At 38.9% G+C, this 14451-nt stretch overlaps 1 protein-coding gene across 3 annotated transcripts in view; it reads right to left on the bottom strand.

The window, feature by feature from the left end:
- Positions 1-12085: 12085 nt before the first annotated feature.
- The window catches only part of fer1l6 (fer-1 like family member 6), a 146951-nt gene continuing 144585 nt past the window's right edge, over positions 12086-14451 (bottom strand). For all 3 annotated transcript variants that reach the window (XM_043688527.1, XM_043688529.1, XM_043688530.1), the window contains one exon: positions 12086-13206. In XM_043688527.1, coding sequence (XP_043544462.1) covers positions 13026-13206 — 181 coding nt within the window. In that variant the 3' untranslated portion in view covers positions 12086-13025. The remainder of the gene's footprint in view (positions 13207-14451) is intronic.

Genomic DNA, 14451 nt, shown 5'->3' with positions numbered 1-14451 from the left:
CTAGTATTATAGAAGGGAAAGCAAAAGATAGGTTAGAGGAAGGAGTTGTAAATAGTTGTTAATTCTTCTCTGTTATACTTTAAGAAATAAGGTTGTTAATTTACTTTAACTAGTTCTTGGCCTATCAAATTTTCACAGATTACTGCACGGGATAAATCTTTTCTGTGTTGCAGGTTTAAATTAGTTGCGGGGGGAGGAGTTTACCCCATGTCGTAACAGTTTGAGGACTCATCGCTGAGATTTGAAGGTTTGGGGGCTTTTGTCCGTGATTTGAACAGTTTGGGTTTTGGATTTGTGATTTGAATTTGTTTAGACATATTTGAATAGATTTGGGGGCATGAAAAATCCCAGCAGATTTAAACATTTGCAGGTTAGTGTTCTAGTTTTTAAAATAAAACGTAAGTGAAACAATTTGTTTAATTTCAGTGATTTGTGGTTGATTAAATTAAAAGTGAGAGAAATGGCTCTTAAAATTGTTAAAGAAGTTCTGGTATTTGAAGATGATTCTCAAGTTTGCCAAGGAAGTTTAGAAGGGAAGAAAAAGGCCATACTTTTAGAATTAGCAAATAAGTTAAATTTGGGTTTAACAAAAAAACAAAAGTAAAGCTGAAATTGTAAGGGAATTACTCAAACACTTCGCTGTGTCAGAAAAACAGAAAAGTGCAGTTGAGATAGAAAAACTTAAATTACAATTGGGAAAATGGAGTTAGAAGATAAACAGAGAGAGAGGAAAGTGAGAGGAAGAGAGAGCAAGCCAAAGAGAGAGAGGAGAGAGAGGAAGAAAGAGAGAGAAGGTTCTTAGCTGAGCAAAGAGAGAGAGAAAAAAGGGAGAGACAAAAAAAGAGAGAATTTGAACTTGAGAAGTTGCAGCTTAGTCAGCAAAGTCAAGTTAACAAGATGGGGATTAAAAGAGAAGGTATTTTATATATATATATATATATATATATATGTCAAAACTCTACCACATTTTGATGGGAAAAATGTTGAAGCCTTCTTTATTTCATTTTAAAAATTGGCTAGGTCCAAGGATTTATGGATAATGCTAGTTCAGACTAAACTGATAGGCAGAGCTAGTGAGGTATTTGACGTTTTGTCAGATGAGGTGTCAAGAGATTATGAAGAGGTTAAACAGGCTATTTTAAGCATTTATGAATTGATACCAGAAGCATATAGACAACAGTTCAGAAACACAAAGAAGGAACCAGGTCAGACTTATGCTGAGTTCGAAAGAATTAAACATAGTCATTTTGATCGATAGGTGCATACTTTGAAAATAGATAGGACCTTTGAGGCTCTAAGAGAGATTATTCTGCTGGAGGAGTTTAAAAACTCACTTCTTGAGATGGTAAAAATTCACGTCAAGGAATAGAAAGTTCAGGAAGTGAGAAGGGCAGCAGAATTAGTGGTTGAGTACATTTTGGTACATAAGACCAAGCTTCTGGCCAGAATTGCGTCCTGTGAGGGATAGAATTTGGGAGAAGGGGAGATCCTCCACTATGAAATCAAGAGTAGAGAGCACTGGTAAGAATTTACTACAGGATAAAAAAAAAGAAGCCCAAGAGGGTGGAAAGGAAGTGAAAGGCCTCAGATGTTTCCACGGTGGTAAAGTGGGACACATAAAGTCACAGTGCTGGTCGTTAAAGACAGGCACTGTGGGAAAGATGTGGTAAAAGAAGCTAAGCCAGTGGCATTAGTGAAGGTAGCAAAGGAGACCCCCAAGAGCCAAGGACCTGTAAGTGAGTGCACAGCCTAGGCAGGGGCTGGGTATGAAGTTAGTACCTGGCCTCTACAAAGAATTTGCCTCTGTGGGTAAAGTTTACTCAGAAAGAACAGGGAGAGAAGGACACAAAGTTATAATTTTGAGAGATACAGGGTCTAACCAGTTGCTTATAGTAAGGGATGAACGAATATGCTCTCTTTCTGATCTGTTACCCAAGAATGTGTAATTTGTGGGATAGATGGACAGAAATTTAGTGTTCCCCTATGTAAGATCAGGTTGGAGTGCCAACTTAAGACTGGGGAAGCTACAGTGGGAGTGATTGACAGAGTGTCAGTTCCAGAAATTCAGTTTGTTCTTGGGAATGATTTGGCAGGGCCCAAGGTGGAAGTGATGTCCCTTGTTGTGGAGAAGCCCAAGGAAGACCAAGAAACTGAGGGGTTAATGCAGAAATATCCTGGTATTTTCCTAGACTGTGTGGTAACCAGATCCCACTATCATAAGTCACTGCACGAAGTGAAAATTAAAGAGAAAGGTGAAGGAGTTGAGGTTCTGTCTGATGTAATGGTCAGGAAAAACCTGAACAGGCAGGGGGTCAGACAGAAGTATTTTCTCCTGAAAGACTAAGAGACTTGCAGCAGCAAGACAAGATGATAAAAGATGTATATGTGGATGCATGAAAAGGAGGCAGAGAAGATTCTGTAGGGTTATTATCTGAAAGATAGAATCCTAAAACAGAAATGGAGACCACAGCAGGTTAGGGCAGAGGCAAAATGGGCCGAAGTGCACCAGATGGTGTTCTTGGTAGCGTACAGACAGGAGGTATTATGGGTAACACATGAACTACCTGTAGGAGATCACCTAGGGGTACGAAAGACTCAGAGTAAGGTACAAAAATATTTTTAGTGGCTTGGAATGCACAAGGATGTGGTTAACTTTGCCTTACGTGTCATACATGCCGAATGGTAGGTAAGTCACAGGCAGTAATAAAACCATCACCTTTGTTGCCAATTCCCGCATTTGAAGAACTTTCATGCAGGTTATAATTGATTGTGTAGGTCCCCTCCCGAGACCTAAAAGAAGGAACCAGTACTTGTTAACTGTAATGGATGTGTATACCAGATTTCTGGAGACAATTCCATTACAGAGTACCAAGTTAAAATGGATAGTAGAGACCTTAGTAGCTGTCTTCACACAGTTTGGGTTACCCAGAGAGATTCAGTTGGACAAAGGATCAAATTTTACTGCTAGGCTGTTTAAGGAGGTTATGGATAGCTTAGGTATACAGCACTTTAAATCCAGTGTGTATTATCCTGAATCCTAGGGAGCTTTAGAAAGGTGGCATCAGACCTTGAAGACCATGTTGAGAGCATACTGTCAGAATTACCCGAGTGATTGGGATAAAGGTATCCCATTCGTATTGTTTGCCATTAGAGATGCCCCAAATGAATCTACACAGTTAGAGTCCCTTTGAGTTAACATTCGGTCATGAAGTGAGAGGCCCTTTGAAATTAATTAAAGCAAAATTGACAGGACCAAAATCAGAGATCTCATACTTAGATTATGTATCAGAGGTGAGGAAGAGGTTAAATTGAGTAGGCGAGTTAGTTAAACAGCACCTAAAGAGGGCACAGTATAGAATGAAGCAGGTGGCAGATAAAAGCTTTGAGACTCAGACGTTTTCCCTTTGTCATTCTCTGAGACAAAATCAATTTATATTTGATAACGAGCCTAATTAACCAGGCTTTCTTGACCTAACAGAAGTGTGACTTTGTTAGTTACTAAATGTGGAAGAAATAATAATGTGGCACTTGTATACACAGTTAGAAATGAGAGACGAGTCTACGATAAAAATGATAAAAGATATGTGGATGTTCTATGAATTCTGTGAAGAGTAAATTATATTGTGTTGCAGCTATCACATTGGATGATACTGCTGTTGGTAAGTGACAGTTGATTTTGAAATGCTTGGCTTTGCAGGTCAACTGAAAGCCCTTCGTCCTGTTTCCTTTTGAATATGGGTTCGTTTGTTTTCTGGCTTCAATAAATGATATTTTATCTCTAGCACAGGGGTGACTAGGTTTTTTCTTAGCTCTGACCCATTACAAATACAGACCAAGGTTGGATCTGGTCTGCCCCATCCTTGTATATTCTTGAAAAGGGAAAACATAAACGTGTCTTCACCCAGACTGTTTTCTCCTATAATGTTCATCGTCTGATATTGCTCACAGGAGATAACATTTCAGCTTGCAGTGTGTTTTTATCTTTGAAATCCTTCTCTTTAAAGCATCTTTGACATCCGTCAAGTATAGAATTCAAGATCTCCCTTGAGGTTGGGGATAATCCACACAGACCTTCTAGTCACTCACTGAATGTACATTCTCAGTCACTTATTGGTTGCATATCCTCTTTTTACTAAAACGCAAGTTGTAATTATAAGCTCAACATGCCCATAGTTGATCTGGGGTATTATCTGTTGTCCTGAAATCCTATCTGCTAAGTTGTTGTGATTTATATGTAAGGACATCTGATTCATCTGTGCAGCAGTATTCTGTATTTTACGTAAATTAGCTAAAATGGAATGACAAAATAGGTTTAAAGTTTAAAAAAAGAGACATACATTTGTGAAGGTATTTCACAACTCCCAACAAAAATATATTCGTTTGAGAAAGATACTTTGAAAAGAATGCACCATCTGGTCCAGGCACATTTCAGCTGAAGATCATTCGAACCATACCGTCCCTCTTGCCCTGGTATTGGTACCAATGGTGAAGTTGAGGTATAGGAGGGAGCACACAAACCTCCAAACAGTTCATTAAGCAGCATCTGCTCCAAATGTGGCAGATTCAGCAGATCACACATTGGATCTGTCAACCATTTCAGAACCCATCAAAGTGAGAGAAGCAAGTCATTCTGGATCCGAAGGGACTGTCTAAGATGGAGATAGCTGAATCATCAATAATTTGTCTTCACTCTTTATCATGCTGCCAAGCATGCTGTATATCTCAGTATTTCCCTTTTGTAAAGAATATCCAAAATGAATCCAGCCAAGGCTAAATTTGAGACATAATCTAAGCAGAACAAGAATTTGAAATTTTGCCAGGAGCTAATTGTCAGATACATGCTGCAGACAGAGGAAGGTGTGAGATGGTATTACGACTAAATTCCCTCAGCCCCTCCTTTGAGTTTATTTACTCTAAATTAGACCACTAGCAAGAAAAAGGCTGGTATGATCCTCAATAATTCTTTGTTGCAATAAGATTTGAATAAAATAGTGGCTTGTTTTTAACTGCTGTAGAGATGAAAACGATTTCTTAAAAAGCCAGCACATGGATACATACAGACACAAATCAGCCAACTTGTAAGAAACAATGCAGGGTCAAGTTTGAAACCAAATTCACCCTTTAAAGTTTGAGACAAAGATATTCCACACTATTTCGAAATTATATTGAATTGAAATTGTAATTTTCATCTCACGTTTGTTCTAATATCCAGTTGTTTCTTAAGGTGGATTTAAAAATTGTGTGAACTTTTAAAGTACGATTCTCATATTCTAGCAGTTGTATGTTCTAACATTGCCTGCATGAGACACATCTTTAAGGACTCCATATGGTGTGTGCAAACAAAATTGCAGTTAGTCTGCCTTGGATTTGCAAGTTACACACAGAAATCAGTTAATTTGCTGCAACATCTGCGTCATAACTTCTAAAGTGTTTTACTGTGTTAATCAATCACTGATGATTGATTATTAGAGCATTATCATTAATATGACAATAACTATCTTTAGCTACTATATAGTCAATGAAATATCACTCATTACTATTGTGTAATCCAGAATTGATTTGTATAATAAATGTTCATAAGCAAGTATTAAAAAGGTTTGTAATTCTATTCTCAAGAATCCAAACACAGAAAACAATATTCTAGAATTCTTAAGTTGGAATTCTCTGTGCTGATTTATGTTAACCCAGATGAGTTGATGCTGCTGGTGTATACCTGGAGATGCATCCTATCCTGAAACACTTTTGCTGGCCTAAAACCTCACAGAGGGAAGACATTTCATTATGGGACCCAGTTTATTGCCGATTAAATTCCTGTAGTGACTTGAAATTTCTCATAGTGGAGAATTTAGACTGACAATATATTCTGCTGGATAGGTTCACTTTGCCAGAGGCCCAAAGAGATGAGAATCATTTCATTTTACTGATAAATACAGTCAATAATTTCAAGATAGAATGTCTGCAATATAGGGTGCCTAGGCAGCTAAATCAAACTGAAATCTCTCTCCCATGGAAAACAATTTCTTTTTTTTAAATATCTAGATTATTATACCCAACTCTATGGTAGCAAAGTATTCTGTTTGATTTCATGGTTCGATTTTAAAGAAAAGCATTCAGCCCTGCATTCTTTGCCTGTCCAGTTTTGTGATTGACAAAAGCTCTCAACTTCAGAGACATTTGTTCACAGAGACTTGTTCATTTTAATCCGAACAGTGATATCAATGTTTGTATTCAGTGAAACTCAACGAAATTACCAGAAAGTAACATATTTGTTATCAACATTTATTTAGATGTCAAGATTTTAATTTGAATTAAGCTCAGTAGTGAACAGAGCTGTAATTATTTGACAAACCATTTCAATGCTGCTTGCCTAACTTTACTGATTATATAAACTATATTTCCACAGTTACCATTGCTGTAACTATATAACTGATAAGTACAGCAATACACATTGAACAAAATGGGCTAACTGAATGTTTACGCTCATACGTGAATTATTGAAATGTAAACAAGGCATTGAGCCACAAAAGGCTGTAACGATGAACATTTTACACAGAATGGAAACTATCAAAGCTCAGCCTTACCCTCAGCAGCCTTTAGCTAATTTGAAAACCTGATATTGATTAATTTAAAGCCCAGAATGTTTTTAGTGAATCCACAGATACATTTAGAACTAAATCCCCTTTTCAGTGTCTTAGAGTCTTTGTTCCTAGCGACAGTCGGCTTTGCTATAACGCGCGTTTCTTCAATGCAAATTGGCTATAACACGATTGAAGAATTTAGACCGTAATTTGTAGAACACAAACTATAATGCGATTCCAGTCTCATTGGTTTAAATGGTGTTGCTATCATGCCATTTTCTTATAACATGGGATCACACAGGATCGGAACTATCACACTATGTCTGTATTCTGAATTGTGTCAATATGTACATGCACAAAGTGGGACTAATTTCCCTAAATAAGGCACATTGACAGTTTCACTCTAAACCTAGTGTCATCTGCAACTATCAGATGTTTCAGGTGGAGGGGCGAGAAGAGAGGGAGTTCCAGAAGTCCAATCTCAATCCCACTTACTTAGTAAATTCATCAACCAGATTCTCCAGTCCTTTTGGCAGGAGGGTGCTCTAGGTGTGCTGATAGTTATATAGCCATGGAGTTTAAGAAATCTCTCTCTGACCCACAAAGCTCGGGAATATCATGTCAGAGCCTCCATTCTATTATCTATGTTTCATCTGATTGAGTTTAGGTTGGTCTGCTCATTAGTTTATCTTAAATTTCAGGAATCACACATTTCAAAAACTGTAGTCACTCAGAGACCAGCAGTTATCTGACAATAAAGGTTTCACAGCTAGAGGACAGAGAATGTCAAATCCTCTAACCACACTTAAATGGTTTAACATGGTATTAATTGTGTTACATTTTACTGTGCAACCAAGATATTTTTTGTCTTCTGTGACTGGACATGGATCATCGACGTGCACATAAACGGTTAATTCAGATACCACTACTGGTCCCAATATCCCAATGTGAACAGTGAAACAGAAAACAAACTACAATTAAGTCATTTCCCAAAAAATGATACAGGTAACATTTTTACAGTGCATCCAATTTAGTACATCACTGACTTTGGAAGAAGCATCTAAAGAAGATGTTAAATTGCTGTCACACATTTTGCTCTATCACAGAAGTCACATTTCACCCAGTATTCAAATAAGGTTAAAGTACAAACAGCCTGACAACCACAGGATAAAATTATGTTCAAATGGATGCACTTACTGCCTTTCTGGGTGATAAGCAGCTGAGCTGGTCTTCAATTGGGATTATACATCCCATCCATTGCTGTTTTAGCCCTGATTCATAATTGTAATATTATTATAGCATGTGGTCCTTAACATTGTGAACACAAGGGATTGTCGATTGTGTCCATGTGGGACAGTGAACAGCAATATCAAGGCACGTGGAAACTGTAAAGATCTCACCTTAATTATTCAGCAACTCCACAAGTTCCAACCTCTCACCCACCCCATCTAAAAAATGAAGCCCAACTCATCTCCCTCACCAGCCACTACCTGCTTTCCTGAACAATACCCTCTCCCATCCATCTCTGCTCCTGAAACTCAGGCCTGGCTCTTATCTGACTGAAGCAGTTTGTCTGGGGTTCCCACTCAGGCCTGCTCCACACTTGTCCAACTCTCCTTCATGCTACAGCAACCACTAGAATGGCTGCGCCTCCAATCAGACATTCTGTCTAGTGAGGCACACAATGGAGGAGAGGGGGAATTTGGGATTGAGATGGCATCTCCTCTCAGATTCGAGTATCTGATGGGGCACCTTTCTCTAATTGTTTGCCTGAAATTGGTATTCCCTGTGCATTTTGGGGGCAAATTTGCCTGCTGCCCACTTGCATATTGAGCACTGATGACATAGATTTCTTCGCTGGTTGGAATTTTAATAATAAAGAAAAGCTGTATAGGTTGGAACTTTTTTCACTGGAGAATAGGAGTTTGAGAGGTGACCTGTTAAAAGTTTATAAAATAATGAGGGGTATAGAGAGGGTTAATGATAGTTGTCTTTTCCCAAGGATGGGGGATTTCAAGACGAGGGGGCATATATTTAAGGTGAGAGGAGAGATATTTGTTAAAAACATGAGGGTCAAATTTTTTACACAGAGGGTGGTTCGCATGTGGACTAAACTTCATGAGGAAATGGTGGATGTCGGTACAATTACAACTTTCAAAAGTCATTTGGATATGTACGTGGATAGGAAAGGTTTGGGGGAATATGTAGCAGAAGCAAGCAGGCGGGACCAATTTAATTTGAGATTACGTTTGGCATGAACTGGTTGGACTAAAAGGTCCTTTTTGTGCTGTATGACTGTATGTCACTATAACTTACTTTTCATTGTTATTATCAATGAATTGAAGATCAGCTCATGTATATACAGCATCATAAAGATTTTTTTATTTTAATGATTAATTATAAGCATTATACAAGCAATTTTATAAATCTGAGCAAACACATACAATTCCATTTAGAAAGACTAACTTTAAAATGTTGCAGTTGATATAACATTTATTAAGTCACTTGTGTTAACATTACAAACAAGAATAAAAAACCTGAAGATTCTAGAAAACTGAGCCAAAACCTAAAAATATTGGAGACAGCAGGTCAGGCTGTATTGGTGAATAGAAAACTCAAGTTAATGTCTTGGGTGCAAATTCTTCAAATATATTGAAGTAACATTTGCATTCAAAGCATGAAGTTGTCTAGGATTGCCATAGTGAGCAGCCGACTTACTAAAAAGAGTTCCAGTGCTTTCTGTGTAATCTAACATTCATTTGTCAAAGTAAGATACAAGGCATGTGTGCTTTAATAGACTACAGTTAAGAAATATACTGCATTGCTTTGGCATAAAGGATGAAGTGGCTGTGAATTCCTTACTTCTGCCCACACAAACTTGGTGTCAATTCACCAGAACTCTGGCTACAATATTGATTCCAAACCTCCAACTTTCAACTGGTTAATAAAATCGATCACAGTTACTCTACTCAAACAATAGACTTCTTTTAAATTTTGTGTTACTTTGCATTTCTCAAACTATTTATGGCAATTTGGCAACCATCGCTAAATTCATAATTGCCTTTGTAACTATTGCTTGTCACAGTGTTTTTAGTTGGAGTGACATCTCCAGCCAAACTGCTGCAGAAAAGACAATACACTAGCATCTACCTGTCAATGTGGAAAATTGTCTTATCCTCAGGACAAATCAAGTCAGGCCAATTACTGCCCCATCAGTCTACACTTGATCATCAGTAAAGTGAGTGAAAGGTCATTTACAGTGCTGTTAGGCGGCACTTGTTTACCAATAATCTGCTCACTGGTGCTCAGTTTGGAGTATTGCATCAAGGAGCCCTAGCAAAACTGGAGTCAATGGGAACACAAGAAAAATCACTCCTCTGGTTGTAGTCACTCCTTGCACAAAGGAAAATGGTTGTGGTTGTTGGAGTTCACCATCTTAGCTCCAAGACGTCGCTGCAGAAGTTCCACAAAGTTGTGTCCAAGTCCCAAACACCCCCCACTTGCTTCATCAATAATCTTCCCTTAATCATAAGTTCGGAGTGGGGATGTTCATTGATGATTACACAATGTCCAACATTATTTGCAACTCCTCAAATACCGAAGCAGTCTGTGTCCAAGTTTGGGCTGATAAGTGGCAAGTCACATTTCTGCCATACAAATGGAAAGCAATGACCACTTCCAATAAGAGAGGATCTAATGATCACTGCTTGACATTCAAACACATCAACATCATTGAATTCCCCACTATCAACATCCTGGAGGTTACCATTTACCAGAAATTGAAATGAACCACCCATATGAATGTTGTGGCGCCAAGAACAGGTCAAGACTGAAAACTCTATGGCTAGTAAAGGCACAAGTCATGAGTGTGATGAAATACTCCCAATTTGCCTGGATGAGCGTAGTTCTAATGACACTCAAGAAGCTTCACACCATCCAGGACAGTAGCTTGCTTGATTCACACCCCCTCTGCCAACCTCCACATTTACCATCTTCACCACTGATGAACTGTAGTAGTAGTTTGTACCATCTGCAAGATATACTGCAGTTACTGACCAAGGCAACTCCAGCACCTTTCAAACTGCAACCTTTAACATTTAAAAGGACAAAAGCAGCAGCCCATGGCAACACCACCACCTGCAATTCCCCTCTAAGCCACACACCATCCCAATTTGGAACTCTATCACCATTCCTTCAGTGTCACTGTTCAAATCCTGAAACTCCCCTTGTAACAGTTATGAGGCTGCCCTTACACCCTGAGAACTGTAGCAATTCAGGAAGGCAGCTGACCAGCATCTTCTCTGTGCAACTAGGGATAAGCAATAATTGCTGGCCTGACCAGTGACATAGATTTCCCCTGAATAAATAAAGCTAAACATGAAACTATCCTGAGCTTCTAAGCAGCTAAAATTCAGGAGAACAAAACAGCAAAGAAGTTTGAAGTGCGGTTAACAAATAAAAACTCAGTTTTGTAGTAATACGCAACTTGGAGTTGGAAAAGAATAGAAGTAATGTAAGAAATTGATATGAAAGACATCACGAGCAACTAAATACGTCTAACATTTTGTGAGTTAAAAACAAATTGTAGAATTTTACACAGTTTCACCCTAGAAAGTAAAGGATCTCCATTAATGTTTTTGCATATCATAGTGAAGCTGGACGAACACAATAACTTACTGAATGTTGATACATCTCTACAACATAGAGCAGCACAGTGGCACAGTGGTTAGCACTGCTGCCTTTCAGTGCCAGAGACCCAGGTTCAATGCCCGCCTCAGGCTGTGTGGAGTTTGCACATTCTCCATGTGTCTGCGTGGATTTCCACCGGGTGCTCTGGTTTCCCCCACAGTCAGGTTCGGTGAATTGGCTGTGCTAAATTGTCCGTAGTGTTAGGTGAAGGGGTAAATGTAGGGGAATAGTTCTGGGAGGGTTGCTCTTTGGAGGGTCGGTGTGGACTTGTTGGGCCGAAGGGCCTGTTTCAACACTGTAAGTAATCTAACCTAAAGAATAGTGCACTGTCAATAGAACACAGCCTTCTCTCACCTAAAGTCTTCAACACTTCTATCAAGTGTAAGAAATATAAAAATTGAGCTCATTTCCTGAAAAACAAAGCTGAATGGTTTAGTTAAATGAATGTTAAGTGCTCTAGCCCTTCGTTGTAAACAAGTTCATTGTTCATACAATGTCTGAGCTATTTCTCTCCTCATCACTTTGACTACTTGTACATCTTCCTTCAGTCAGGAAGGCACGCCAGCATTGAAGGACCACTCAGAAAAGGACTGAGCAAAGATCCCTAGCTTCTGAATTTGTGTTTGGAGCCATTCACATTTAGATTCACACCTCCCATATGAGTGTGCTATCTTGGGTGGCATGGTGGCTCAGTGGTTAGCACTGCTACCTCACAGCACCAGGGTCCCAGGTTCAATTCCAGTCCAAGATGTGCAAGTCAGGTGAATTGGCTATACTAATTTACCCATAGTGTTAAGTGTATTAGTCAGAGGGAAACGGGTCTGGGTGGGTTACAATTCAGAGGGTCGGTGTGGACTTGTTGGGCCGAAGGGTCTGTTTCCACACTGGAGGAGATCTGATCTAATCTTAACCTTTTCAATAACCAGTTTCCTCACAATGATTATTTCTTTTCATATATTCAAAATTCCTCTTGGATTGGAGCTTATTTTAATATTCTTTTATATTTTAACCATGATATATTTCTCGTAATTCCCTATTTATCTACACTTATCTTCATGTCTTACTTTCATAACTAGTTCACTCACTGAATGCAGTTAAGTAAATTGGGTCCTATCTTTCCCATAGGCACTATCAAGGCTTTTGTGTCTGCCAGACCAGAGGCTTCAGGTGGCAGGAAACATCTTCATGCTTCACCCACAGACTGATGGCCTTACCAAAGCAAAGAACCCATCTACCACCTCAAAGTAAAGGCAAGTTTATATCAAGCTTAGTTAAGACCAAAATATTTTGTTCTTGTTGGAATTCTATTGCAATTTTACACTTTTGCTATTTCTGAAACTGAAACCCTATACTTCACAGGTTCCATTTCTAGCAACTTCAAAAAAAAAGAATGTAACTTTAACACAATGGACAGTGTGGCACTACTCTGCTAACAGACTGTACATTACCTAATTGTAGGTTGAAGCAGAAATCTTTGCTTTATTGTCTTACAAACATAATGCTACCGAGAAAGGAATAAGCTGCTACTAATTAAAATTTAGCAATTATGTAACATCTTAACATGACAAATTAGACACTTATTAGAACCTAACAAAACTTTCAGTTCAAATAGATTGCACTGTGATTGAAAAAAAAATCCAGTGGAATACATTGCCATTTAACAGTTCATTTGCAACCATTTAACCTCATGTCCACAGGAAGCTAAAGCCTGAAGCATTTTTGAAGAGTTCTTCCATTTCAAGTAAAAAATCTTTTAGCTCATCCATTTATTATCCTTGTACTTATTGCACTAGGCAATGTGTAGATCAATAACACAATAAATAATGTGAGTATTATCAAGATTAGTCCAATTATGATGTACTTCTTGTAGTTTCTCCAGATCAGATAGTAGACACACTTGAAAGGGTTTACAAACCAAGAGAAAGAGGTGTCAGGGCGGCTATAGGGAGAAAGAAAATCCAATTAAAATAGTTTCAAACCATTGTGAGTGTTGATGACCTTCTATAAACTAAAGTAGCACAAGTGTTGTTGTTCATAGGATTTAAATACATTGCAAGGTTCAATAAACTTCAAGTTGTCAACCTTCCCAGAATAATGTTCCTTGCAATAACTTTATCATTAAAACACACTGCATAAAATATTTGCACTGCACATGTGTCAGGCAATGACCATCTCCTAGAAGAAGGAAACTACTCACCGACCTGACATTCAATGGCATTTTTATTATGGAATCTCCCACTGCCAATATCATGAGCATTACCATTGACCAGAAACAAATGAATCATCCACATAAATACTATGGCTATATCAGCAGGTTTGAGCTGAGAATGTTGTGGTGAGTAACTCGCCTTCTGTCTCCCTAAAACCTATTCACTATCTACAAGGGACAAGCCAGGAATGTGTTGAAGTACTCTCCGCATGCTTGGATGAGTGCAGCTCCAATAAATTCAAGAATCTCCACATCTTCTAAATTTGGGAAACCTGATTGGCATGGATGAGTTGGACCAAAGAGTCTACTTCTATGCTGTATGTCTCTATGACTCCATGACAAAGCAGCCCACTGATAAGCTTGCTACCTACCACCTTGATCTTTCCTTCCTTACACCACTTCTGCAGAGTGGCCCCAGTGTGTACAATCTAAAAGACACACAGCAGCAATGTACCAATGTTTGTCTGACAACACCTTCCAAACCTGTGGCTTCAATCACCTTGAAGGACAAGGGAAGCAGAAGTATAGGAATACCACCTCCACTACAAACCAAAGATCATCCTGACTTAGAATGCCACTTCTTCAGTATCCCTGGGTCAAAATCCTGGAACTCTCTCCCTAGTAACACTGCATATGTGTTACTATGTGTTACTTGCACCAGTGGTTCAAGTTAGCAAATCACCACTATCTTCGAATAAGCAACTAGTGATTGACCATAAATGCTGCCCGAGGAGAAAGTGAGGACTGCAGATGCTGGAGATCAGAGCTGAAAATGTGTTGCTGGAAAAGCACAGCAGGTCAGGCAGCATCCAAGGAGTAGGAGAATCGATGTTTCGGGCATGAGCCCTTCTTCAGGAATGAGGATAGTGTGCCAAGCGGGCTAAGATAAAAGGTAGGGAGGAGGGACTTGGGGGAGGGGCGTTGGAAATGCTATAGGTGGAAGGAGGTTAAGGTGAGGGTGATAGGCCGGAGTGG

Source organism: Chiloscyllium plagiosum, chromosome 4, assembly GCF_004010195.1.
Source record: "Chiloscyllium plagiosum isolate BGI_BamShark_2017 chromosome 4, ASM401019v2, whole genome shotgun sequence".
NCBI lineage: Eukaryota > Metazoa > Chordata > Chondrichthyes > Orectolobiformes > Hemiscylliidae > Chiloscyllium > Chiloscyllium plagiosum.
Note: the sequence above shows the minus strand (reverse complement) of the source record. Positions and strands in the feature narration are given on the sequence as shown.